General features: G+C 44.0%; 1 protein-coding gene across 12 annotated transcripts; it reads left to right on the forward strand.

Annotated features, from left to right (window-relative positions):
* The first annotated feature begins 3 nt into the window (after nt 1-3).
* CPSF7 (cleavage and polyadenylation specific factor 7) lies at nt 4-22,725 on the forward strand. Of its 12 annotated transcripts, none has more exons than XR_007478644.1 (11): nt 24-73; nt 691-799; nt 7,288-7,506; nt 8,348-8,451; nt 9,053-9,225; nt 12,091-12,505; nt 13,010-13,128; nt 15,357-15,525; nt 16,149-17,540; nt 19,619-19,653; nt 20,677-22,725. XR_007478644.1 is itself a non-coding variant. In XM_033414067.2 (11 exons), the coding sequence occupies exons 2-9, from the start codon at nt 746-748 to the stop codon at nt 16,309-16,311; spliced, it is 1,416 nt and encodes a 471-aa protein (XP_033269958.1). In that variant the 5' UTR covers nt 24-73; nt 691-745; the 3' UTR covers nt 16,312-16,316; nt 19,619-19,653; nt 20,677-22,725. The 12 variants fall into 12 exon arrangements, 9 of the variants coding, with proteins under 9 accessions (XP_004264235.1, XP_033269963.1, XP_004264233.1 ...); XM_033414067.2 differs by having other exon boundaries at nt 16,149-16,316; XM_004264187.3 differs by lacking the exon at nt 19,619-19,653 and having other exon boundaries at nt 4-73; nt 9,053-9,198; nt 16,149-16,316.
* Nucleotides 22,726-25,876: the final 3,151 nt, after the last annotated feature.

Below are 25,876 nucleotides of genomic sequence, written 5' to 3' on the forward strand. Positions count from 1 at the left end.
GGACCTGGGGCAGAGAGCGGTTCGCGCGCTTCGGGCCTAGTCCGGACTCGCCGCCGCCGCCGCCATATTCCCGGTAACGGGGGCGCGCGGCCGGGGGCCGGCTGGGCCGGAAGAGGGCTCGGGGACGGCGCTGAGGCGGGGAGGGGGTCGGTTGAGTTTGGGGTACCCGGAGTTGGCGGGCGGCGGGAGGCGCGGGCCTTTGAGGGAGGGGGCCGAGGGCGTCGGGCCGGGTCTGTGGGGAGGGAGCGCGGCGGGCCTAGCTGGGGGCGAGGACTAGGCCTGGGTGGGGAGCGGAGGTGGTTGGAGATCCGAGACCCGCAGGGACTCTAGCCGGGGCCGCTTGGGGCCTCGGCAGGTGCGGCGGGCTGTAGCTGCGGGCTTCGCCGCGATCGTTCTTCGCAGCGCCATCCGAGGGCCCCTAGGAGCAGAGGCCTGCACTTCCTCGTCGCGCCCAGGCAGCTGCGGCGCAGCTCCGGTCGGGCCCGAGGGTGATGGGCAGCGAGCCCCGCGAGCCCCGGTGGCCTGGGAGAGCGAGGGGCGGCGCGAGGCCGGGGGCGGGGCGGAGCGGGTAGGGCAGAGCTCGGGCTGCCGGGATGCTGCGTCTCTGGAGACGGGAGGTTGGCAACCACTGCCCTCATCCCACCCTGGGACCCTTACGCCTCTAACTCTGTTTCTTTCTGGATACTGCAGTGGCATCTTTCTTACCTTGTCCATTTTCCGGGCTCGAGATCTTCCTTCCGGAGCCATGTCAGAAGGAGTGGACTTGATTGATATATATGCTGACGAGGAGTTCAATCAGGTGAGGGGTCATCGGGAACGTTGGTATTTTCCTGTACCAGCTGAGGAATCACTTGCACCAAACTTGCAGTGGTTCCAGGCTGTGTCAGTCCATGAAGATTTTATAGGCCTAAACACCCCTCTGTCAGATCTAAAATTTTCCCTCTAGCACAGACTTCCAAGATTTCTGACCGTTCTGCTTTATGTTAACTTAAGCCTCCAGGCTTGATTTTAAAAACTTTGATTTAAGAGTAAATAAAAATTAGGTTTAATAGAGTGATGAATCAACCTGTGGAACTTGCTCCCCCAGGAAGCCAAAGTTGGATGTCAGTCTCTTCGAAGACTAACCAAAATTAAAAATCAGAATTAGGTTTGCTATAGTATTCATGAGGATGATGTTGATACCTGTTCCTTTGAGATTCTCTCCAGCTGCCCCTGGAGAAATGCAGTCTCCTCCCCCATAGGGCAGTGAGAGGCACGGTATAAAAGATAGCTTTAACGTTTAATTTCAGCTGCATTCCGGTTGTTTTCTGTCTTCCTTCCTTTCAGAGGTAGCTTGACTCCAGGCTTGAGAAGTAAATTTTATTGATGGATCTACTTGTTTGGTGGGGGGAGGTAAAGGTGTTGGACAAACCAGTTACGAAGCAGATACAGACCCAGCCACATGCTCTAAGTTGGATTTGTTGGTCTCTATATGATATGTCAAGAAATACGATACAGTAATCTCCTTTGAAACAATAATTTCATATACAGTTCAGTTCTGAGCTCTTGAGGTCAAATCTCAAGAGTGTCCCAAAATCTCTATTTAAAACTTACTAATATCTTGCCTGGATTATTTTCAGCACTGTTCTACTTCAGTAAGCTGGTTCTTCCTGTTGGCATCTTTTAATGGCTACATGTAAGGACCTGGAAAGAGGATAAAAAAAACAGCCTAGGGAAGGAAAGTGCTCTGATTGGACCCTGGCTTTGATATGAAGCAACAGAAGAGGTTGATATATGCCATTTCTTTCACTTGACATAAGTTAGTCATTTTCCCATGTCTTCTCAGGCAAACTGAAGTCATGTACATGTGGCTGTTGATTAACTTAAATACATGAAGATTTTTCTTTAAATTTCAAACACGTCATAATTATTTCTGGATGAGAAAAAAGGTTTAGAATATTTAGTTACAAACCATTGTTTTCCTGAGTTTTTCATATTACTTTGAATCAGACTTACTACTTTTTACTTTTTTTTTTTAGTACTAGATAGCAAGAAAACAAGGCTCCCTTAGTTGTTTTCAATTATTCATTTTAAAAACTTCTTTTCCCCTAATTTCCTTATCTGTGGGTTGGTAACAGTGCTGCTGGTTCACTTTGGGAAATGGGTAGAACAGGGTCCTTGACCACAGGGACATTTGGTCTGAGAAATGAGATTCCATAATTTCTTAAGCAATGCAGCTTGTAGGTCATAGACAAGACATAGGCCTCATCCAATGGTCACTGCTTTGTCAAGGTAGAAGTCATTGGCCTCAACAATTTGTTCTCTGGTCTCTTTAGTTAAACAGGGCTTTTTTATGGGTCTAAGATAGGCCAAAGATGGTGTGTGAAATCAAGTAGACATTTATATCAAATGGACAGTATTTGATACTTAGTAAGTTGAAAAAAGTATAGGTTTTGAATGTCTTATGGCTGGGGGAAGGTCAGGGGAAGGGTGCTTTTTTCCCCACAAGTAAGTTAATTTTTAGCAAAGCTGGTTTTAGTATGTTCTGGAGGCGCTAAAGAAGTGGTAAAAGCTCTGTTTGGCTAGGATTGTTAGAAGCAAGCTTAGACTGAAGGCAGCAAGTACACATTGTGTTTTAGAAGGTTATAAGAATGTTATTGATTCACCCCAAGCTTACCCGTGCACAAGAACCTTGTCATGTGTACTTTGCTCCCCAGGGAAAATAAGCACTGTTCCTAGATGGAACCCTATCGTGCTGACACCTGGATCTCTTAAAACATGTGCTACAAAAGCGTCTTTTGCAGAGCTACTTCACTCCTTTTACAGTTGGAATCTTAGGGTTCACAGCTGCTCTCTTAGGCTGGGGAGAACAACTAGAAAAGAGACTGAGAGCTGCCATCCTGCTGAGTGTTTTGTCTCTGTTCTGTTCCTTATGCAAAGATAGGTACTTTACACAATATGCTTAGTTTTCCTCATTTTTATCAACAAGTATTTATTGAGCTACTTCTGTTTGCTAGGCACTGTGTTAGAAGTAGTGAGATAAAAGGAAAAAATGGATTTCTTCTACTCAAAAGAGGTTCTATTCCTGGTGGTTGAGAGCAGTGGACAGTGATGGAAGGAGAGTGTGAGGTGAGAACTGTGGAAATAGTAATTATAAAGCCAAAAACTGAGCTTTGGTTACAGTTAAAAGAAAATTATATCAAATGGGTTGCTTTGAGAAAAATAAATCCTAAGCTTTATTATTCCCCTTAGACATCAGGAAAAGGGCTGGCAGGTAGGAACATTGAGCAGACAGGTGGGGAAGTTCTCATTTAAATTCATAATCATGCAAGTTCTCTTTTGTAAACCAAGAGGCTTCATGAGACAACCACAGTTATTCCTATGCTGTTAAATGCAAAATTGTCCCTGGTATTAATTCAGTATTAAATACATACTTCTTTTTTAATCTCCCTGAAATGAATCCCTCCACATCAATGCCTGTAAAACATTGTATTTTTCACTTAATTTGTAGAATTAGATTTTTCTTTACCTGCATAAAACACCAGCTCATTTGGTAATCTGAAAGACCTCAGGCCCTATCTGTTTTTCTGTCTTAGCAACTGAAGAGTAAAGTGAACTGATGTTGCTAGCAGATTTAAATCCAAACACAACTTGATACATTGTTTCTTCAATAAAATCTTCAACAGAATCCTCAACAGGTCTGCCTGTGCATCAGAAAAGTTCCCACAAACTTCTTTGAACTGAGGCTCTGTGGCACAGAGAGACCATTTGAATCTTGTGACAATTTTGCGTTCATTGAATCCTTTTGTGTTTCTTAAAGTGGTAAGGTAATCCATCCACCAGGGTCTTCCAGGATTGAGTCTGTCATATTCTCTAAGGAACCCTGAAAGAGTAGATTGTTTGCCGAGGCTTACAGTATGGGGGATTTCCTGGTGATATGTTTGATGTCTGAGCTGCCTGAGTCTGCATGTCCTCTACCCAATTATCAGCAATAATTTTTGTATTACAACTTTTAGACACACATCTCTGAATCACAGATACTACACGGAAGGAATTGCAGTTTGGTTCCACTGACCATCCAAGATGGTGTGTTTCCTTATTCCCTTTAAGTTCCATTTCACAATCCTTGATTTATTAAAAAAAAAAAAAAAAAGGCACCCTGGTTTGAAGTGTGAAGTAGTGTTGTCTGAGGATTAGAGCATTGGAGAAGATTGAGTGGTTTCTAAGTCCTTTCTCTACCTTGAACCACAAGGGCAAATCATACCTAGTACATGAATAAATAAATAAGTGGTTTGGGGCTTCCCTGGTGGCGCAGTGGTTGAGAGTCCGCCTGCTGATGCAGGGGACATGGGTTCGTGCCCTGGTCCGGGAAGATTCCCACATGCCGCGAAGCGGCTGGGCCCGTGAGCCATGGCCGCTGAGCCTGCGCGTCCGGAGCCTGTGCTCCGCAATGGGAGAGGCCACAACAGTGAGAGGCCCGCATACCGCAAAAAACAAACAAACAAACAAAATAAGTGGTTTGTCTAGAGTTAGGATTGTTTGAGATGTAAGGCTGTGAAATATTTTACACATAAAATGTTGAGTTATTAGCCGTAGCTTTCTTCACCTTTTTAATTTATTATCCACCCTGTGCTCTCCAATGTTAGCTTCTCCCCGTTCTTCACATACGCATCCTTTTTTATGCAAGGTCCTTATTTATAGGTTTGACTACCTAAAATAGTTTTCCTGTGCTTATTTGCCTCACTGATTCCTTTTCTTGCTTTTAAGTTGCCCCTAAAAAGTTTACTCCCTTTTGCCATTCTCTTTGCGAGATTTTTACAAGCTTCAAACTCCTCTCCTATGGGGCTTGTTAAGAGTGTTTGTAATACTTGAAGCTATTTACATGCCTCAGGAAGTAGAATCCTTTCCCCCTCAATACCAGAACAATCCAATAGTATTATCATGGTGTGCATGTTCTTCAGATAAACTGAGAAACTAAAAGATTGTTTCCAAAAGTTGCTAATGGTATGTAGGTCTAAGAATGCATTTTGTAGTTAGTCTCTTCTCTAGTCGAAGTTCAGGATCGGCAGTTCTTGTGATGGTATTGAAGGGAGAAAGTTACTGGAGCTTCCTGTCCTGAGTTGCATTAGGGGAAATGATTCTCCTTCAGGCAGTTAAACAAGTTACTTAATACAGGTTCTTTTATTCCCTTAGTATAGGCTCTTTCTTTATTCCTGTTTTTAAAAGACAGCAATGACATGAATGAGCTATAGTTTCCCTAAGACACTCCGAACGTCTCCCTGTACTCTCATTTTGGCAGTATCCTCTTTAGCACTGTTTGGATGTTTTAGAATGTTACCTGAAAATATACTTGTCTGATCCTTAAAATAAAAAGATCCTCTCTGAGATAATGACATTGCAAAATCTGAAACATTAAGGTCCCTTAGTAGTAGTTCTTTTGATTTTAGGAATTTTTATATAAGTGTTAGCTTGGGCTGCTGTAACAAAATAGCAAAGACTGGGTGGCTTATAAACAAATGTATTTCTCACAGTTCTAGAGGCTGGAAAACTGAGATCAGGTTCATGTTCTGGTGATCAGCCTCTCTCAGTTGCAGACTGCCAACTTGTATCCTCACATCATGCAGAGCATAGCAGAGCAAGCAAGCTCTCTTGATTCTTATAAGGGCACTAATCCCTTTCATGGGCTCTACCCTCAAGACCTCATCTCATCTTAATTACCTCCTGAAGGCCCTACCTCCTAATACCATCACATTGGGGAGTAGGGTTTCAGTGTATGTAGGGGGGAATCAAACATTCAGTCCATAACAGTAATATATCACATAGGCAAAAAGTATATTTTGCCTATCTTGCAGAATTCACGTTCATATTTGAAAGCTTACTATAACACAGCTTATGATATCGGTGCTTGTCCTGTTTCCTGACCTTTATATATTTTTTTTTTTTTAATTTTTATTTATTTATTTTTGGCTGTATTGGGTCTTTGTTTCTGTGCAAGGGCTTTCTCTAGTTGCGGCAAGCGGGGGCCACTCTTCATCGCGGTGCATGGGCCTCTCACTGTCGCGGCCTCTCGTTGCAGAGCACAGGCTCCGGACGCACAGGCTCAGCGGCCATGGCTCACGGGCCCAGCCGCTCTGCGGCATGTGGGATCTTCCCAGACCAGGGCTCGAACCCGTGTCCCCTGCATTGGCAGGCAGACTCTCAACCACTGCGCCACCAGGGAAGCCCCTGACCTTTATATTTTAGAGAACTTAACTGTTTTTGTGTATCATTGGACATCTCTGGTATTGCTCAAAGATGTCTCATAAATGTCATGGTAATGTATTGGATCTGCATGTCATTTGAGAAATAGAACTTATAATGGAAAATCCCCCCATTATTCACTTCCCTTTTATTTTTTATATTTCTTTGATGGTTAATGGAAAGATGGAATTATGTACTATGAGTTTTAGAGCTTCTCTAAATCATTTGTGTAAGTCAAAGAGTTTAAACCAATAACTCCCATTCTTTTTTGTGTTTTGGTTCCCACTTTAACATGCTTTTCCCCCGATTTACATTTCTAAATAAATATACTCCCTTTCTTTCCTTCCTTCCTTCCTTCCTTCCTTTCTTCCTCCCTCCCTCCCTCCCTCCCTTCCATTTTTGGCTGCATTGGGTCTTTGTTTCTGCACATGGGCTTTCTCTTGTTGCAGGAGCAGAGGCTACTCTTCGTTGCGGTGCACGGGCTTCTCATTGCGGTGGTTTCTCTTGTTGCGGAGCACGGGCTCTAGGCGAGCAGGCTTCAGTAGTTGTGGCTCAAAGGCTCTAGAGCACAGGCTCAGTAGTTGTGGCGCACGGGCTTGCCACCAGGGAAGCCCTACTCTATTTCTTATTAAGTAGAAGAGTAAGTTTTGTGTAACTCTTGATTTTGGAAATAGCATAAGATGTTGAAAACAAATTTTCATTAGTGTATCTTAGATGTGGTCTTGAGAAGCTGGCCACATTGATAGCAGTAGCAGATGCATCTCTGTGCATTCTTAGTTTGCTTGTTTAATCGTCATATACCTTTTGAGTCTCACAGTTGATTAAAGCTAGAAACACTATAGACTGCTAACAGGGTCTTAGGAGAAACACCTACATACATAAGTATAATTAAGTGTTAAAATTGTTTTACATGGGGAAGTTTTTCTTCCTAGTTTCCTAGAGTAGGACAAGGAAGTTTTGTATGTTTTATAAAATATTTGACCGTGGATTGTAAGTAAATTAGAGTAAAATAGAATGGACAAAACGAAAGGTTTTCAAACCCACCTTTGCCAACCCCTCGTCTCTTAGGACCCAGAGTTCAACAATACAGATCAGATTGACCTGTACGATGACGTGTTGACAGCCACCTCACAGCCCTCAGATGACAGAAGCAGCAGCACTGAGCCGCCACCTCCTGTTCGCCAGGAGCCATCTCCCAAGCCCAATAACAAGACCCCTGCAATTCTCTACACCTACAGTGGCCTGCGTAATAGGCGAGCTGCTGTCTATGTGGGCAGTTTCTCCTGGGTGAGCATGGGTAACCAAAAAGGCTTGTGGGTGGGCTGGAGGGAGAGCACTGGGAGGTGATGGCATTTTCAGAAACCACTGTTGCACTGTTTTGTGCTCTGATGGGGTTGGATTTCTTTTTCCTGGGATCAGGTTGGATTGATCTCTGAAAGAGAACTATCCTGAGGACGTACTGGTGCCGAAGAAAGCAATGATTAAGTGGGTAGTTGCTTTTTCTGCCATCTTGTTACCGCCCCTGACCCTGGGGCTTTTATGTCTACCAGGGTCATCTGTGGGATGAGATTTCAGAGTGAACACCTTGAACTCTTGGTGGTCATTAGATGGTCCTATGATAATGATGGGTGAGAGGGAGCAAAGACCTTGATAGCTGTAGTACGCTCGGGGTAGGTGGTGATTGTTGTTCTGCAAAAGTTATTGTGTGACATGTTTGGGGGCTGGTGCTGGGAGGTGGTGTTTTCATATTAAGAAATGTATATACTGAGGGGAAAGTTGCTGTCAGTGATCAACTCTAGCCTATCAGATCTATAACTAAAAGCTGCTAGTAATCACCGTTTGAGCTGATGACGAGCCAGCCCAAGTGGCAGTCAAAGTTATAATAGGTTTTAATTTTCTTAGTCTCAAAGACGGGGATTGGGGCAGGGGTGGGTGGTTTTGGAATTCTGCATGGGTGAGGACAATAGGAAAAACGTGCTCTAATTGAAATATTGATGGCCTTCTGGGTTTCCTGTGGGAGGTCATGATTGTGACTAGAATCCTAGGTTTGAGGGGAGGGTTTGGGACATTCTGGGGGAGGGGGGTGTAGCTCTTGACATTTCTTCCTTTTCCATTTTGCCGGCCCCAGTGGACCACAGACCAGCAGCTGATCCAGGTTATTCGCTCTGTAGGAGTCTATGATGTGGTGGAGTTGAAATTTGCAGAGAATCGAGCAAATGGCCAGTCCAAAGGGTGAGGTCTGGATTTGAGAAGCCCCTTTTAGTTTGTAGCCATTGGGATGACATATCTGTACTGTTATTTTGGCCCTGTAATTTAATCCCTCCCACCCCTGGCCCAGTTTACTGCCTTGGTTTTAACAAACCACCTTAGAATGGGGACCTAGCTGCAATGTAGGAGAACATCCATCCATTGAGAGGCAAAGAAAGCTGATTTCTAATTTGAAATAAATAGGAAAATTTTAGCATGACACCTGTTTGTTTTTAGTAGTTTTGTGTGTTTAATATTAGAAAGATAAAAAAAAAAAGGGACTTCCTTGGCAGTCCAGTGGTTAAGACTTCGCCTTCCAATGCAGGTGGTGTGGGTTCGATCCCTGGTCTGGGAGCTAAGATCCCACATGCCTCAGGGCCAAAAAACCAAAACATGAAACAGAAGCAATATTGTAAAAATTCAATAAAGACTTTAAAAATGGTCCACATCAAAAAAATCTTAAAAAAAAAATATTAGCAAGGTATCCTTGGCTTTACCAGTTTTCACTAAAAGTGGAAGAGAATTTCTGTGTTCCTGTCTTGGTTGTCTAGTAGATTTCACTCGTTTTTAATTTTTCTTCCTCAAGGTATGCTGAGGTGGTGGTAGCCTCTGAAAACTCTGTCCACAAGTTGTTGGAACTTCTGCCAGGAAAAGTTCTTAATGGAGAAAAAGTGGATGTGAGGCCAGCCACCCGCCAGAACCTGTCACAGTTTGAGGCACAGGCTCGGAAACGTGAGTGCGTCCGAGTCCCAAGAGGGGGTACGTGGAGACCATCTGTATGAAGGGGGGGAAGTTTGTGGGTTTGTTTTCTGTGGTGTAGGCTTGGCCTACGATGTGGAAGAGTTTGAGAGAGGGTGGTGGTGATTATGGGTGACAGCATGGCAGTAGGTAAGCCAAAAAATGAGCCTCATGTGCTAGGAGTCAGGTAGGTTCAGGTTATGGCTCAGTTTTGCCACTAACTCATTATGTGACCTTGGGCAGGTCACTTTACTGCTTAGGGCCTACTTCCCCATTTGAACTAGACACGCGACATATAAAGTTCCTGTCAAGTCTAAATTATGTGTTTCTATCTAAAAAATCAAGTGTATAGCAAATGGGCTTAATTGTAAGACGTGTGTATAAATTATTAAGAAGCAACCACCATAAAATATAAATATGACACATAAAGATGGCTGTAATCTTGTGAACATACACTGGAAGGGTGTTCTGTAAGGAGTCGACCAAGAGGAGTGCTGGAGAGTAAGAATTTAACAGTGTTTCTCCAGCATTGACTAGGGGGGTTGGGTACCCTTTCTGTTACCTGCGATTTTAGTTTGCTTGGCAAGTGTTTCCCATTAGTAAAGAAAGTTGCATCATGCTACCTTAGCCTGATGATAGTATGCCTTAAGCTCACCTTATTCCCTTTATTCTGACCCTGTGCTCACCAAGACACCTTCTGATACTAATTTGGTTTCCCAACTAGGCTCTCCTACTGGGAAGAGAATGCGCTGACCAGCCGACACAAGTATTCCAGTCTGCTTGGCAGTTATATTTCTCATTGTAAATTAATAAATTGTCATTCTGGTTTATGAATCAGTCTCTTGTGAGTTTGGATAGTGTGAATCAATCTCCTAGGGTCCAGTCATCCCTGGGTGAACTGTTAAAATCAAGTTTCTGAACCTGCGAAACCTGGGGACCAACCTTGGATTGTCCTGACTTCAGAAGGTGCAGCCACCCTGCAAGGCCCTGCCTGAAACAGTCAACTGCCATTACTTTCCTTTTACGGGGTATGGCAAAGTTTTCGTTACCCACTTTCTGTCACTGCTTAGGTCCTGCTCTCAAAATAGTGCCTTGTATTTATTGATTGGGTAGTCCACTGGGACCTTGGATAGGTTGACTGAAGGTGGAAATATGGCCACTCAACTCTTGCATAGGAACAACTATGTTCTTATAACTATATTGAGAGCCTAGATGGAAGTGGTGTGAGCTATTGCTCTGGGTTAGAAGGCACATACTTTTCTTCCTTGATAACCTGAATTTTCAAAGTCCATTGTGTTTCAGAGTCTTTCTATGATTCACGCCTCTTCTGGCTTTCTTAAGATGTATAATTTTACAGCTGCATTGAGCACCTAACAGTCCTGGCACCACCTGGCTGTTTACTCCTTGATGTTAGCTTTCTTTGCTGAAGTGATGGTGCTGACTGAGTGGTGTTTTTCTGCGCTGTCATGTTGATGGACTTGGGCTCTGTTAATTCACTAAGTATAGCTGGTTGACTTAGTCTGCTTAACAGTGGTTGCTACTCTTGGGATTTGTGGCCATAGATACAAAAAGAACCCTTGCTAGTGTGGGAACGGTAGCTGGGAAGGTAGCTAACTTTCAGAGGATTACACTTGCTAATACCTCTTCTTTCTTCAGCTTGAGAGAACTCAGGGAAATAGCACGTTGCCATGTGTGTGAGACATGAAAAGCAAGAGAATGCTGTGGTAGGCACTGGTGATAAACTATGTTAGAGGAACCAAGGTGGTTGCCAAGGGGATTAATTCCACCTTGTGCTTTCATCAGGAGTTAGTGTTTACTAACAAGTTTTTGTTTAAGGAGCACTCTTCTTTCTCTCCACACTTGTCTCCTAATGGCACCTTTCTACCTCCAAGACTCCCAAGACCATGTGATCACATTCTTCTGTTGGATTCCACATTAACCAGGCTTAGAGTAGACTGTTAAATTGGAAAGAGGGAACAGGTTTAACCAAATGACTTGACGGTGTCAGAGCCATGTTTCCAGCTGTATACAAACATGTTTTGAGCCCCTGTTTTGCACAACACCATACCACCGTTCCACGATGATGTTCCTAGTAGGCTGCCCTGTGGGGTAGAGGGTTTGGGCCATTGAAATGTAGGGGGAGTTTCCCAGGTTTCAGGCATATTTTGTACCAGGCTTTTGCTAGGAGTCCCTGGTGTCAGCTGTGTGCCATCTGCTCATTCTGTGGGCAGATCTTTCCTTGGCTTGTCTCCCGTGTTTTCTCATTTAACCTCCAGTCTTCTACTCTCTGTTCTGTGGCTCTTCCCCGTCCCAGTTACCAGTTTGGGTACTTGGATGGAGGAAGTGTTATCCATCCCCTGCCCTTCCCTCCCTTCCCCCAAATTCCCTGGCCAAAGAGCCATGGCAAAGAGAAAATTTCAAGTATATAGCAGGATAAAGAAGGTTAACTATTACTAGTCTAAGGAAAGAGTCCCTGAACAACTACCAGAGAAAATGGGATTTCGAATCAGCTTGAATCCAGCTGACCAGTGATGAACATACCTCAGCACTGTCATTTTCTCATGGGTTATCAGGGTCCTTCTGCATTTAAAAATAGAAAGCAAAGCTAAGGGTAACTTAAATGTGAGGCACTGAGAGTTCTAGATAAAGAGCATTCTTTAACATACAGAATTTAGGGTGGCTTTGCTTCCTGGGTTTATGTCTTAACTAGGTTGCCTCTGAGCTTTCTCTCTGAGGCCAAAGAAAAACAGTAGGTGATTTTACCTTCTTTCTCAGCTACCTGTCACCTTCCTTAGTATGGTGTCAGATGACTTGCTGAAGGATGACCTGGTCCCGTGGTTATGTCTAAAGGTTGGACAGTAACAGTGATTCTGTTTTGCTTCATAGGAATACCTCCACGGGCCCACTCCCGAGATTCTAGTGATTCTGCTGATGGACGGGCCACACCCTCTGAGAACCTTGTACCCTCATCTGCCCGTGTGGATAAGCCCCCCAGTGTGCTGCCCTACTTCAATCGCCCTCCTTCAGCCCTTCCCCTGATGGGTCTGCCCCCACCCCCAATTCCACCCCCACCACCTCTCTCCTCAAGCTTTGGGGTCCCTCCTCCTCCTCCTGGCATCCACTACCAGCATCTCATGCCCCCTCCTCCTCGATTACCTCCTCATCTGACTGTACCTCCCCCTGGGGCCATCCCACCTGCCCTTCACCTCAATCCAGCCTTCTTCCCCCCACCAAATGCCACAGTGGGGCCTCCACCAGATACTTACATGAAGGCCTCGGCACCCTATAACCACCATGGCAGGTAAGGACCATCTTGTTCCTTTCAGATCTGAGCCAGGCATAGTGGGGTAGACAGTGTTTTAAGCATTTTGTTCTCCCTGAGGAAGTAAGTGAGCACTGAATTCTTGTATTTTCCCTTGTGGAAACTGTTGTCATAGTATTGAGTCCTGGGAAATAGTTAACTATTAGAGAATGTTTTTGTTTGGTATTTTGTTTGCGTCTTACCTCTCAACCCAAACCATGTCCTTCGTATCCCTTTTTAAGGCAGTTGATTAAATGGAGTGCTATAAGTCACTGTTCGGAATGCTATGAGTGTCGAGCACTGTTGAGTCATGCCAGAATTACAAAAGTATATGACATAAATCCTGTCTTTGAAGAGAACATGAACATATAAAACATGTGAACAGGCTGAGAACCATTTAAGACATTATACAGGAGAGCACAGTTAAATAGCATAGTACTCTAGAGTATGGTAAAGTTAACAAGGGGTGTGGGCAGTCAGGAGTGGTATTATTTCTGTGTGCAGCCGAGATTCGGGCCCTCCGCCCTCTACAGTGAGTGAAGCAGAATTTGAAGAGATCATGAAGCGGAACAGAGCAATTTCCAGCAGTGCCATTTCCAAAGCTGTATCTGGAGCCAGTGCAGGTAACTCATCCTTACCGTTGCTGCCTTCTCCTTACCTTTAGTTTTTCCATTGTTTTGTCATTTCCATTGGCAAGAAATTCAACAAGATAAAGTTGGAGCACTAGTAGATTCGCAAGAGTAGCACATTTTGAAAAGCAATATGGTAACCTGGTTTCCTGGCTTTTGGGGAGCTCCACTGGTGCTGTTTGTTTAGCCTGTGTCTAGACCTGCCCCATGAAAACCAACTTAGTGCCTAGAATATAAATAACTAATGCTCATTGTGGTGTTTGTTATAGAATGAACTTCCTGCCTCACGGAGATCTTGATCTCAGTGGTTGATCAGTGGATCTTGTGTCTATGTAATGAGTCCAATGCCAAGTGTAGACCTTGGGTTTTTAGAACTGATGATGATGGTGGATATGGAATCTGATTACATTTGGGGATCGAGGCAGAGCTGGTGGCCTCCATGTAACCTATCCTAGAAAGAGACAAGTCTGTTGGGTGTCAATCTTAAGGCATAATATACCCTTACAACTAACTTTTGCCTTGCTGTCAGTATTAAGTGGGCAGAACCAGAAGCCATGTCTTTGAGAGCCAGGGGAACATAACCTTTGGTTCCTAAGAGAAGAGAATATAGGAAGTTTCCGGGTTCTGGTCCAAGTTTTGCATTATAGCACTAATCATATTCACTTTCTTCCTGTGAGTTTCCTACATGAATGTAAATATAGATTGTCAGATCTCCTAAGAAATAAGTTAACTCTGTTATCATCCATTTTCCATAATTTCTCATCTTTGACTACAAAATTTGAATGCAGAGTGGACTAAAGACAGAAAGTATGTATATTTTCTCTCTCTCTTTTTTTCACCAGAAACCTTCATGACATCTGAGTAAATCTCTTTAAATTAGAAAATAATCTATGCTCATTGTAGCAAGTCAGATATACAGAGTATAAAGAAAAACAGTCATTGTTCTTCACCAGTTCCTTCACACTGAGATGATCAATAACTGAACCTCTGTCTCCTCCCTTTGCTTTGTTCTCATTCCAGTCATTCAAACCACAAATATTTATTGAATTCCTACAAAATAGGCAAAAATTCCCTACTCTGGTAGAGCCAAAATCCTGGTGTTCTTAGATCTCCACAGAATTGCAGGTCCTTCACAGTCTCTGTTCTGTTCTTCACTGCCTCGCACAGGGGGAGCTGCTAGTCCACTGTCACTGGACCCCTGCCTGGTTTCATGCTTTCCTTGTATTATCTTGTCCTTAACGCTAAGAAAGCTTTAGTTTGCAAAAGCATTGTTCAAGTACCCACCCTGACCACTCTCCTTGAGTCCAAACATTGCTCAGATGTGAGGAATGAAGGAGCTAGTTCTTATGGCAGCATAATTAAAAATATGTGTGTGCATATATAATATATATATGCACACAAAACATACATGTCTTAGATATGTTACTTGTATGTATATATGTATTTGGTTATAGATTTAAAATAATTCAGACAGAAATATGCAGTGTTAATAAATGAAAGGCTTCTGTACAAGGACCATCAATAAGACCACCTTGTACAATTTAGTGTCTATCCGTCAGATTTTTTTTCTGTGCATGTAGCAAAATATATATGTAATTTTGATGGAATATTGTTTCACAGCTTTTTAAAAATACATTCTGGACATCTGTTACATCAACTAATACCTAACGTTTATTGAGCCCTTACTGTGTGCCTGGCACTGTGCTAAGTGCTTTACATGGATTGCTTTGTTTACATACAGATTTACCTCATGCTTTTTAATGACTATGTAGTATTCTGTAGAACCAATGTTCCATAATTTATATAGCCAGACCCTACTGAAGGAACCTTAAGTTGTTTTTGATTCTTTAATACAACAAACAACGCTGAAACAAACATTGTTTAAATTATATACTTGTGAACAGAAGTAGAAAATTTTTAGATGTGCTGGGTCAAAAAGTATGCACATTGTTTATTTTAATGGATGCTGTCTGATAACCCTCAGACAATGACGTGCCGGATTATACATCCACTAGCAGTGTCTGAGAGCATCTGTCTGATTCCAGACCACTAGAATATAGGTGCCATACAGTTTTATACCTGCCACTTCTGCCTCATCCATTTTACTGTGGTTCTGTGGGACAGCTTTTTACTCTTGGTTTGTGTCCTCCTGAGTTCTCCTTTTCATCAGTTAGTTTACTGCCTCTGCTCATCCTTGGCCTTTCCCATCCATCCCCTGTCAGGGGATTACAGCGACGCGATTGAGACGCTGCTCACAGCCATTGCTGTTATCAAACAGTCCCGGGTCGCCAATGATGAGCGTTGCCGTGTCCTCATCTCCTCCCTTAAGGACTGTCTTCATGGCATTGAAGCCAAGTCTTACAGTGTGGGTGCCAGCGGGAGCTCATCCAGGTGAGTTGATGATTGCTTCAGCAGCCTGCCAGCCCTGAGCAGCACTCTTCCAGGGACTGGCAGGGGGAGGAAAGGAGCCCAGGGTATCTGGCAAGGACCTAGTTGAAAGAGCAGACCTAGCCCTCATGTCTTTAAGGGAAAAAAATTAATCAAACGTTTACATTAATAAATGTTGTAATGTCTGAAATCTGTGTTTGGTGAGGCAGTGGGCTTATTTAGGAGGAAAGACTGATGTAGTTCAGAACATGGGCTTTGGAGCCACACATTCTTGAATTTGAATCTCAGTCCTGCTCCTAACTACCTGCATGACCTTGAATATGGAAGTTACTCAACTTTCCAAGCCTCATTTTTCTTATTTTTAAAAAGGGGACAATGGTAGTACTTATCTTACAGACCTGTTGTAAAGATTAGGTGAGATAATGCATGTAAAGCTCTTAGCACTGTGCCTGATACGTTAGTAAGATCTCAACAAGTTTGTTATTAATTTTCCAAAAAAGACTAGGGGCCATGATAGAGTAACAGAAGAGTGGTTTAGGCAAATAGTAGAAGACACCAAAACACAATACTCTTAGAAAGAATGGGGTAAGCCCTCTGAGTGAGGCTGAAAAGTATCCTTCTAATAGGAAAAGACATCGGTCCCGAGAGAGGTCACCAAGCCGGTCCCGGGAAAGCAGCAGGAGGCACCGGGACCTGCTTCATAATGAAGATCGGCATGATGATTATTTCCAAGAAAGGAACCGAGAGCACGAGAGACACCGGGATAGAGAACGGGACCGGCACCACTGAGAAAGGTGGGATGAAGCCTCATTGCTGGCTGGTTGATGATCTCTTATGAAAGAAAAATTATTGATAGTAAAGATTTCTCTCTCTCCTTTTAAAACAAGAAAAGGGTATGGGAAGACTTCCTATTTAGGTAACCAAAAATTCAGGAGGGCAGGTTTTCTGCTTGTTTGTGAGGAGTCGCACCCTGAAATGGACCTGAGATTAAGCTATTTTTGCTTGTTTTTTGACTGCTTTCACCTGGTATCTGAGACAACACGGCATAATGGCTAAGAACACAGTGTCTGCAGGTAGATGCCAGGTTATGAATTCCAGCTCCTCCAGCCATATTACTTTCTGTTCCTCAGTTTCCTCATTTGTAAGTGGAGATAATAAAAGCGACTGTCTCATTGGATTGCTGAGTATTCAGTGAGCTAATCCATATAGAGCATTTAGCACTCATAGTACCTGTCACATAGTAAATTCTCAATAAATGATAGCTATTGTTATTATCATTGTTATGTTTTATTTGTTTATTATTTATTTACTTTCTTTTTGGTTGCGCCGTGTGGCCTGCGGGATCTTAGTTCCCTGACCAAGGATCGAACCCGTGCCCCGTGCATTGGGAGCACGGAGTCTTAACCACTGGACCGCCAGGGAAGTCCCTCATTGTTATACTTTAACCCCACCAAACTTTCAAATGAAAAAATCAGAAAAATTGACCAAGACAGAAAAAAGTAAGACCATTGCCTACTTGTAAGTTTTCAAGGTGCAACATTAATGATTTTTAAGAATTAATATGTATTAAAAAAGATTTTGAAAATCAGGATACTTTAGTCAGGAGAAAGCTGATCTGAAAAAAATTATCTTTAAAGCTTTAGAGACTGTGGAGGATATTTCAATGGCAGGATATAATTGTTTTGGAAAAACTTACAGTGATTTTTTTTTTTTTTTTAATAAAGCAAAACAAAGGCAGGAGAGTTAGGGGTGGGGAACTACATTAACTCAAGTAACTGAAAAGTTGAGTTAGGCTTGGCTGGTTCAGGGGCTTCAGCTCTGTTATTTTCATTCTCACGCTCCAGGTTACATCCCACCAGCTTGGCAATCCCAACTGAAAACAAGCTTCCAACAAAGACTGTTTCTAGTATATAAGCAAGCAAGAGCAGTTGTTGACTCTGTTTCTTTGGAGAAAAAGTAGTCGAGACTCTGGCGGGGATGGTACGTTTGTGGTTCCTGAAGGCTATTGCATGACCCAGGTGACTTTGGGGTCTCTTCTCAATTTTGTGGCTTCACATCAAGTACATTAGGATAATGTCCTTGGTGTTTGGCTGATTTGGTTGGTCTGAAGTAATGGTAATTGTGGAAGGTGAGTAGGAATAGTTCTGCTTGGTATCTTTGGGGTGGATAGATGGATGACTGGATGCAGAAAGGAAAAGAAACCCTCCCCCCTTCTGGTGAGTGCCTGTAGTTCACAAGCGGTAGCTGGACTGTAAACTGTTGCCTAGTGACAACCTACTAAACAAGTAAGAAAGGAGTCTTGTTATGTTTGGCTACTGCCCTCTACTTTGTTGTTTCTGCCATTAACTTAAGCGGAGTTTTAAACAGCGTTGGCCTAATTGAGTCTCAGGCAGTGGGCGGGAGGGTGGGTAGAGTGGGTCTGTGATCGATCTCATCCCTCCTGTAGCAGTAGCAGCATTTCCCTTGTTTGAGCTAGCACAGTTGCTAGTGTTGCTTGTAGATTCAGTATCAGTCACCACCCTCCCCAGTCCTGCAGCACACCGTGTGTGTCCTTTGGAGCTGACTAGGATAAGAGTGATGAAGGAGGTAGTACTTGGTCTGTGCAAAGCATGAATTATAGTCTCTGGGGCCACGTAGGTTAGTAGTCGGAACGTGTAACTGCATGTCACTGTTCTTGGCGGCTTTGCTCCTGACAGCCTTTTGATAGAAAAATTGTGAGATCCTCTGATCATTAGAACTTCAGGGATTGAACACCTGAACCTGAGACTTCAGCTGTCATCTTGCTTCATTTTTTTTCCACCTGTAAAGTGGGACTTTTCTTCCATTATGAGGATGATTCAATTTGAAAAACTGAAAAATCCTATAACCCAGTAGTTCCCAGAAAACAGTCATTTGGCTGGTGCAGGCCTATGACAAATGAGGAAAATTAACTCTTGAGGCAGGTTTTCCAGTTCCCCACTTTTCCTAGTCACCCCTTTAGGTACGTTGGTTATTCCTTCTGGTTAATTAGTCCAAAAGAACTGAATTTGACCCCCCAAAAATGTCCATTTCTCACATTCTCATCCTGGGATTCTTAACTTCATCTGCAGGTACCAAGTTGTGACTTAGGAGATGTCATGTTGAGGAGATGGTGCCTGGGCCTCATTTACCTTGATAACTTTGCAAGCTCTGAGTACAATACCTTTTAGTTAGAAAATACTAGTATTTATACTATACGGAGAGCTGTTCCCTGAGAGCAAAGGGTATATTCCATCTAGGGGCAGCAAAAACCAGCAGGCTTTTTTGTCCATCCTTCCTCAGGATGGGCACGACCTCTGGGACCTGAAGTCTGATTGACCCACTTTGTCCTCTGTCTGCATTCAAACATTACCACCAAAATGGAGCTATAACCTCTAAGAAATGGGTGCTGTTCAGTTCACCCTTGAGCAGTGTAGGGGTTAGGGGAGCTGACCTCTGCGTAGTCAAAAATTCGAGTATAACTTTATAGTCAGCCCTCCATTTCTGCAGTTCTCCATCCACAGATTCAACCAACCTCAGATTCTGTTGTAGTACGTATTTATTGAAAAAAAATCAGCATGTAAGTGAACCAGCGCAGTTCAAACCTGTATTTTTCAAGGGTCAACTGTAGTTTACTTCTGATGCATTAGTTATCCTCTGAGTCTTGTTTTGTAGCAACAGTTCCCAAATTACATCACTTTTGTGGTATACGTGTGTACGCTTTGGAGTTTGAGGATATTCTTAGGTTGTCTGTGGCTTCAAGTTCTTGTAGTTGTTGGCTGTTGTCTCATTATTTTAGGACATTATCCTGCTTGAAATATAGTAATTCTCACCTCATTGCTATCCTCCTGGTCCAGTGAAAACTGAGCATTCTGTTCAATTTTGATCTAATGCAAAGATTCGGAAACCCAAATGGTATGAAATTGAGGAGTCACTGAGGGCTTTAGTTTCCTCTTACAGAAAATGAGAAAGATACCTGCCTGCATAGATGCTTAGAGAAACCAGAGGCCATGACAGATTCTGAGGACCCCAGGGTGAAATGGTGCCATTTCAGAGTGTAGAAGGATCAGGCAGCTTATGGATGTAGTTTTTCTTGCAGAGCTCCTCCCGGTTACAGAAGTGCATACATTAAAGGTGAGCATTTATGTATAGGCCATGTGGCCACTTTGGGTGTTAGTAGAAATCCTAAGCCTGAATTTAATTCCCCCTTTTCCTTTTCGCTGTCAGTTCTATTTTGTGTGGTAAGATTGACGAGGCCACCCCCTGCAGATGGATGTTACAACGTTGGAAAGAGGGCTGAGTGTACTGGGGACCTTAAGTTAGGTCAAGATGTGACAAGTGGCTTAACAGTCCTTCACTGCTCAGCAGAAGTTCTTAACCGTGCTTTTAGTTTTCTTGGATGGTGACTGCTGATTCTCTTCTTTGACCTCCGTGCTCTGCTTTCTGCTCTGGCCTGACCACATCACTCCTGCTTGGTGTTAGTATGCTTCTTGGTCCCTCACCCACACCTGCCATCTGGGGAGGACTAGAATCTCTTGAGTGGTGGTACTTGGAACATCTCTGGCTCTATGTGTATGTGTATGCTTCTTTAAAAGAAGGAAAAAAGTTTAGTTTTCTTGTGTAAGTACATGCTCCCTGCAAGGGCCTCTTGGGTATTTGGGGATTAATGGATTTGGTTATGTACACACTTGTTTTCTTACCATTGTACTTCCCATTTCCAGATTTTTCCCCTTCCCCTTAAGGTAAGCTATGACTTGCTCAGAATAGATTTTCTGAAACAGTATTTAAACTCACCATGCTCCCTTAGAGCAACTTTTCTTGAAATGTAGTAGTTTCCAGCCAAAGTCTCCTTTTCAGTCAAACTGCTTTGATGCCTCATTTCATTGTCTATGTTTTGCCCCCTAACCTTAAAGTAAAATGTCACTCCTCTTTCCTCTGTTCTCCTCCAACCATTCCCTCACTACTCACAGTGCCAAACACTCCCAGACAGTTCTGCTGTCTTTTACTTTCCCAGGCTTGCATTCTCTCTGTCTGCATCCCCTACTTCATACGTTTTAACTTTTGAAAATGCCAGTATAATTTATATAAGCCCCTGTTAATCGGAAAGTAACCTCTAACTTGTATTTTCTTTCTTCTCTTCTGATGTTCTCATTGCAGGAGTCTGGTTGGAAGCAAATGTTTTTTTAATGGACTTGCATCTCCTCACCTTGATCAGGACTAAAGGACGGAGGCCGCTCCACCCCTTCCCCTTTCTCCAAGCCCCTAACCCCTTCCAGACACCCACAGGGAATACCCTCTGCCCTGCAAGATTGAAGATTGCCTGGCAGCCCTCCCAGTCCCACTCCTGTTTGCCAGGGTAAAGAACCTAAAGACTTCATGTGGTTGGGAGGGTGGCAGACAGGAAGAAACCATGTCCAGGTCCCTGGTCTCCATAGAGAACGGTGCTTTGTCCAAGGAAACGTATGAGTTTCTGATTCTCCAGGAGCAGTTCAGTGGTGAGGTTGATGGGAAGACATCCTTCCCAAAGGAAACGGATCCTCCCTGTGGGATCTAGGAGAGTGACTGGGTGTGCCAAAATATGCCCAGGGTCCTGCCCTCAGCACTAGGTTTGATGGGGCAAAGAGGGTCCAAACCCCTTGCTAACATACCACTTCTTTAACTCCTTTACCTGCCCAGCCCTTTGAGGAGGGACCATGAGAACAGAAATTACTTTATGGAAAGCTTCTCCTGTTCTTGCTTTTCCCTCTTACTCATTGACGGTTTGTTTCCCTGACCTCCCAGGGGGCTAAAACCCTTTTAACTCCCTGCTGCCCAGCCTGCTCAGTGGACTTGCCTCTCCTAAGCAGAGAAGGCCCATGAGGTTGCTTTCTGCTGGGGAGCCTGGCAGAGCCAGTTACCACCCTCTACTGCTTCTTGCTTGGTTCGGTTGCCTCTTGCAATAACCAGCTCCACTAGATGTTCCCTTTCCCTGGGGCTTTTCCATTTCACATGTGGAGCCCTTCCCCCAAGAAGGCTGCTTCCTTGTTTTAGAGGAAGGTACTGCCATTGGGAGTCGGGGACATCGGACCTCAGCAGTGAAGAACCCTTGTGAAATACTAGGAGTGGGGAAGGAGGCAAGTTGGGCGGGATATGGCCTACTTCCATAGGCTTTTCTTTTTTCAGGTTTGATGTGAGCATGGGCTTGCATCCTCCAGGTACATACTTTTACTTATTGTGAGATAACCCGGCACTAGTAGGTAAAGTCACAAATTTGGTATTTTTTCACCTTTTGAATTTTGACTTAATAGCTCCCCTCGCTCTGCCTGGAGGTACTTGCTGCCTCTGATAAGGAGCAAGGAAGAAGTGGAGCCTGACTTTAATGAGCTCAGCTCAGAATTCTAAGGACCACCACTCTGGGGGCCATATTCTACACAGGCAAATGGAATTGCTTTTCCCATAACATCCAAATTGTGAGGTGGCTGCTGCTGAAAGAAGCAGCAGCAACAGGGTCCTGCGGTACCCACGGGGCGACAGATGCTACTTCTGCACGCGTCTGTAGGGCACGCGACATCGAACAGGAAACGTGGCACGTGGGATGTAGGGTCGCTGGAGACCCTTCTGGCTCAGAGGGGAGAGACTGAGCTGGACCGAAGCCTTCCTCTGTTCCTTGCACGTTTCTGACATAGCCCTCGCTCAGTCACTGAGGGAGTCCCCCAGGGTAGGAGAGGCACATTCCCTTGGGACAGAGGCTACAGGTTTGTAGCTTTTTTCCCCCTGTCCCCCAACCCCATCCCCACCTCCACTTCAGAATATGGCACCCTGCCCAGCCGGCCAAGCGTTAAGTGATGTGCTTATCCTCAAGAGCAGCTCCGGGTGTCTTTTTAATGTAGAGAAAACCAAGTAAGGTGACAGTTTAAGGAGAAAAAAATATATAGAATACCAGAAAAGCCGTTTACCCGGAGAATTTTTTTCTCCCCATTTTTGTTTTGTTTTTACTTGGTGACACAATTTTTAGTTTTATTTCCTGATAGCAAAAGGAAAAAAACCCAACCCTCAAAAAGGCCAAGGCCCCGTCCCCCTGTTGGTGATTTGTTTGTCTTTCTGATAGGTTGAAAATTGTGTAATAAACTTGATGACACTGTCAATCTTTTATACTGCATTGTATTTTTTTTCCTTTTGTAACAAAATATTTTTAAATAATAAATGGGGTGTGAGCTGTTTCACGGATTCTGCATTGAATAGATTTGTTGAGGTGTCTGGGACACGGGTGTGGGCTGATGTAGAGGCTTTGGGAGGGGAGTGAATCCCTGAGTTCTCAACTGGAATTGCACGGTGGGCGTGTGTAGTGCGTGTGGTACACCTCCTAGGAGACCTCGTGCGAACCTTTGGAGGTGCCCCTTGAGGTTTAGCTTTTTTCCTTAGCCATCCAAACAGCCTAGTTAATTCCAAGTCAACTTTTATCCTTCAAGGTTCCTAAGATTTATTCTCAGAATAAATGTCCTACCTTGTACAGTTCAGTTCCGATGTCATCAAGTTCATAAAGGGAAGAGTCCTCTGCTAGGCGTTAGAAGATATGCTGGCTAGTGCCTCCTTCACATCTAAATCTGTCTAACCACGGACGAGCAGCACAACCTCAGTCTCTTTCGTTTGTAAGATGAAAATGATAGCTGTTCTGCCTTCCACATTGGGAGGTCTGAAGAATCATAACAAATGTGAACGTGTTACGTAGACTGCGGTGCTATCTAAATATAAGGGAAGTACAGATTAGAAAGCTTAGCAAAGTGCTGCGGGGTAATCCTTGGGATTCCTGAAAGGCTTTTTAAAAAGTCGGGCAAACAAGAGGAGAGTTAGCATAATAAAAAGATTGAACCAGCAACCAGATGACATATAATGTGTTGCTGAGGCCAGTAAAGGCAAGAGCAGTATAAAAGCAAGAAACCCTTAGTAGAAGGGAAATTCCTTGAGGGTCTATGATGTTATAAAACTTGGAGGAAAAAAAATAGTTGGAATGCCTCTCAGAACTTAAACCAGGGTTCTCAAGTTGAGTTCCACGGTTGCCTGCATTTCAGTTACGCGCCATGCTTGCTAAAATGCCTTACTGGCTGCATCAGTCTCTGAAGTCTAGAAATCTACTTTTTATGCTCCAGATGACTTACATAAACTAAAGCATGAGGACTGCTAGTTTAGAGAAGCAAGTACGTTCTTCAGTTTCTCCTAGGGATTACCATGGCAGTATAGGAAGGGAATGAATGACCTTTGTGTCACCTCTGTGTTCCTGAGTGCTTCCTGAAATAAGCCAGACCTCAGCCCCTAGAGACCACCACTGCAGTCACCTGACTAGGCATGTCAGGTGTGACATGTCAGTTCTAGGCATGAGTGTGGATATCCTAGCAGGCCTCTGCCAGCTCTTGTGACCAGGGCCTGCTCCTTGGCCCAGTCCTCTCACTGTCCCAGAATGTTAGTCCTTCAGGTGTGTATGGGGTATAGTGGCTTCCCTTGACACTACAGTGAGTACAGCCTCTGACACGTTAACCCTGAAAGACTAGCTGTGCTGATTCCCATCCTCCACTGCCTCAGTTTCTGTTGTATGATGTTCTACTCTGGTGTGACTAACTGCTTCCACACAGCTCGCCCCAACAAGCATCAAGAAGAATGAGCATTTATGGGACGTCCCTGGCGGTCCAGTGGTTAAGACTCTGCGCTTCCACTGCAGGGGGCACGGGTTCAATCCCCGGTCAGGAACCAAGATCCTGCAAGCTGCACGGCGCGGCCAAAAAAATAATAATAAAAATAAGAAGAATGAGCATCTATGGAGCCACGCCTGGGAAACACAACACGCTAAGCTTCCAGATACCCATGAAGAAAATGTGAAGACTTCCTGTTCTAAGCCCCATTTTCAATCATTCATTCTTACACTCACGTGGTACCTGTTCAGGAATGGAATTTACTTGATCCGGATTGAGACACGTAAGACAAAGTTTCTAACAAATTAGTAGCCAGTTGTATGATGCTTGGCTATGTTGCTTCCTCATCTCTAAACCTGCCAAGCTGGGGTGAGATTAAGTTGGTCTCTAAAGCCCCTTTGAATTACAAGCCACCCCTAAACTTTCAGCTGAGCCTCCTATTCATTTTTCTGTGTTGCTGGGAGGGGGACCTTAACCAGTGAAACTCTAAATGGAATAGAGAGGCCATGGGGAATGAGTTCTCCAGTTTGATGCCAGAGATTTCTTCAAAGCAGGGCTAGACAAACAAGCAGTGTGAGAAGCAGCAGAAAATTAAGGTATTAGTGGGATATGTGATTGAAATGTCAGGGAAGTTCCTATTGGGTTTTTTGTTACTGTTTCATGCTTAATCAGACCTATTAATAGTCTTTGGATGGACCCCAAAGGCAGCTCTTAGGCAAGGACACGGAGGGTTAGGAAATAAGAAAAAGCATCAGTGCTTTGGAAAGTGGAGACCTACATAGGGTGAGAATGAGCCTCATCACAGGCAATAAGCAGTTAAAAACCAGCATGACATTCTTAAAGGCCAATTACTTTTTACTCTGAGGAAGAGCAGATATTCTAGGGTTCACCTGATAGCAGATGGGCCACATGGCTCAGGGTTTCCTAAAGTGGCTTCTGTGATGGCTTCTTGGGGCTGAAGAAATGGCTGCTATCATGCAAGATGAGAAATAGTTTTAAAGACGGTTACTTGGAGAAGGGAATGATTCACTCATTTAGGGCAACACGCCTCCAGCTTAAAGAATAAAAATAGGGACTTCCCTGGTGGTGCAGTGGTTGGGAGTCCGCCTGCCGATGCAGGGGACACGGGTTCATGCCCCGGTCCGGGAGGATCCCACATGCCGCGGAGCGGCTGGGCCCGTGAGCCATGGCCGCTGAGCCTGCGCGTCCGGACCCTGTGCTCCGCAACGGGAGAGGCCACAATGGTGAGAGGCCCGCGTACCGCAAAAAAAAAAAAGAATAAAAGTATGTGTTCCTTTTATATTAACTTGAAATTTTAAAACAAATGACCAAAAAATATTGGTAAGTTTAGAATATGTTTCTTCCAATTACTCATGCCTCACCCTGGAAAGATGACAATTATCTGTAAGAGGAATGAGAGACAAGATGCTGGCTTTGGGGCAGAGGTGAAGAATGTGAGCAGGCAGGATGACAGATCTGAAGAAGACACAGAAGCTGGCAGGGCCTTTAGGGATTAATTGAGGCTGGAGCTGTGGGAAGAAACTCAGTGGGACACCTTCACCACTGCCTCTGTGTCCACACTGAACCACCAAGCGCAGCCGAGAACAAACCGCTGGGATAGTCTCTACCTTCTCTTAAAGTGGAAGAAATTCTAGGGACGGGTGCCGTGAGGAAAAGGCTACTACAACTTCCGC

The sequence above is a fragment of the Orcinus orca genome, chromosome 8 (assembly GCF_937001465.1).
Source record: "Orcinus orca chromosome 8, mOrcOrc1.1, whole genome shotgun sequence".
Classification (NCBI taxonomy): Eukaryota; Metazoa; Chordata; class Mammalia; order Artiodactyla; family Delphinidae; genus Orcinus; species Orcinus orca.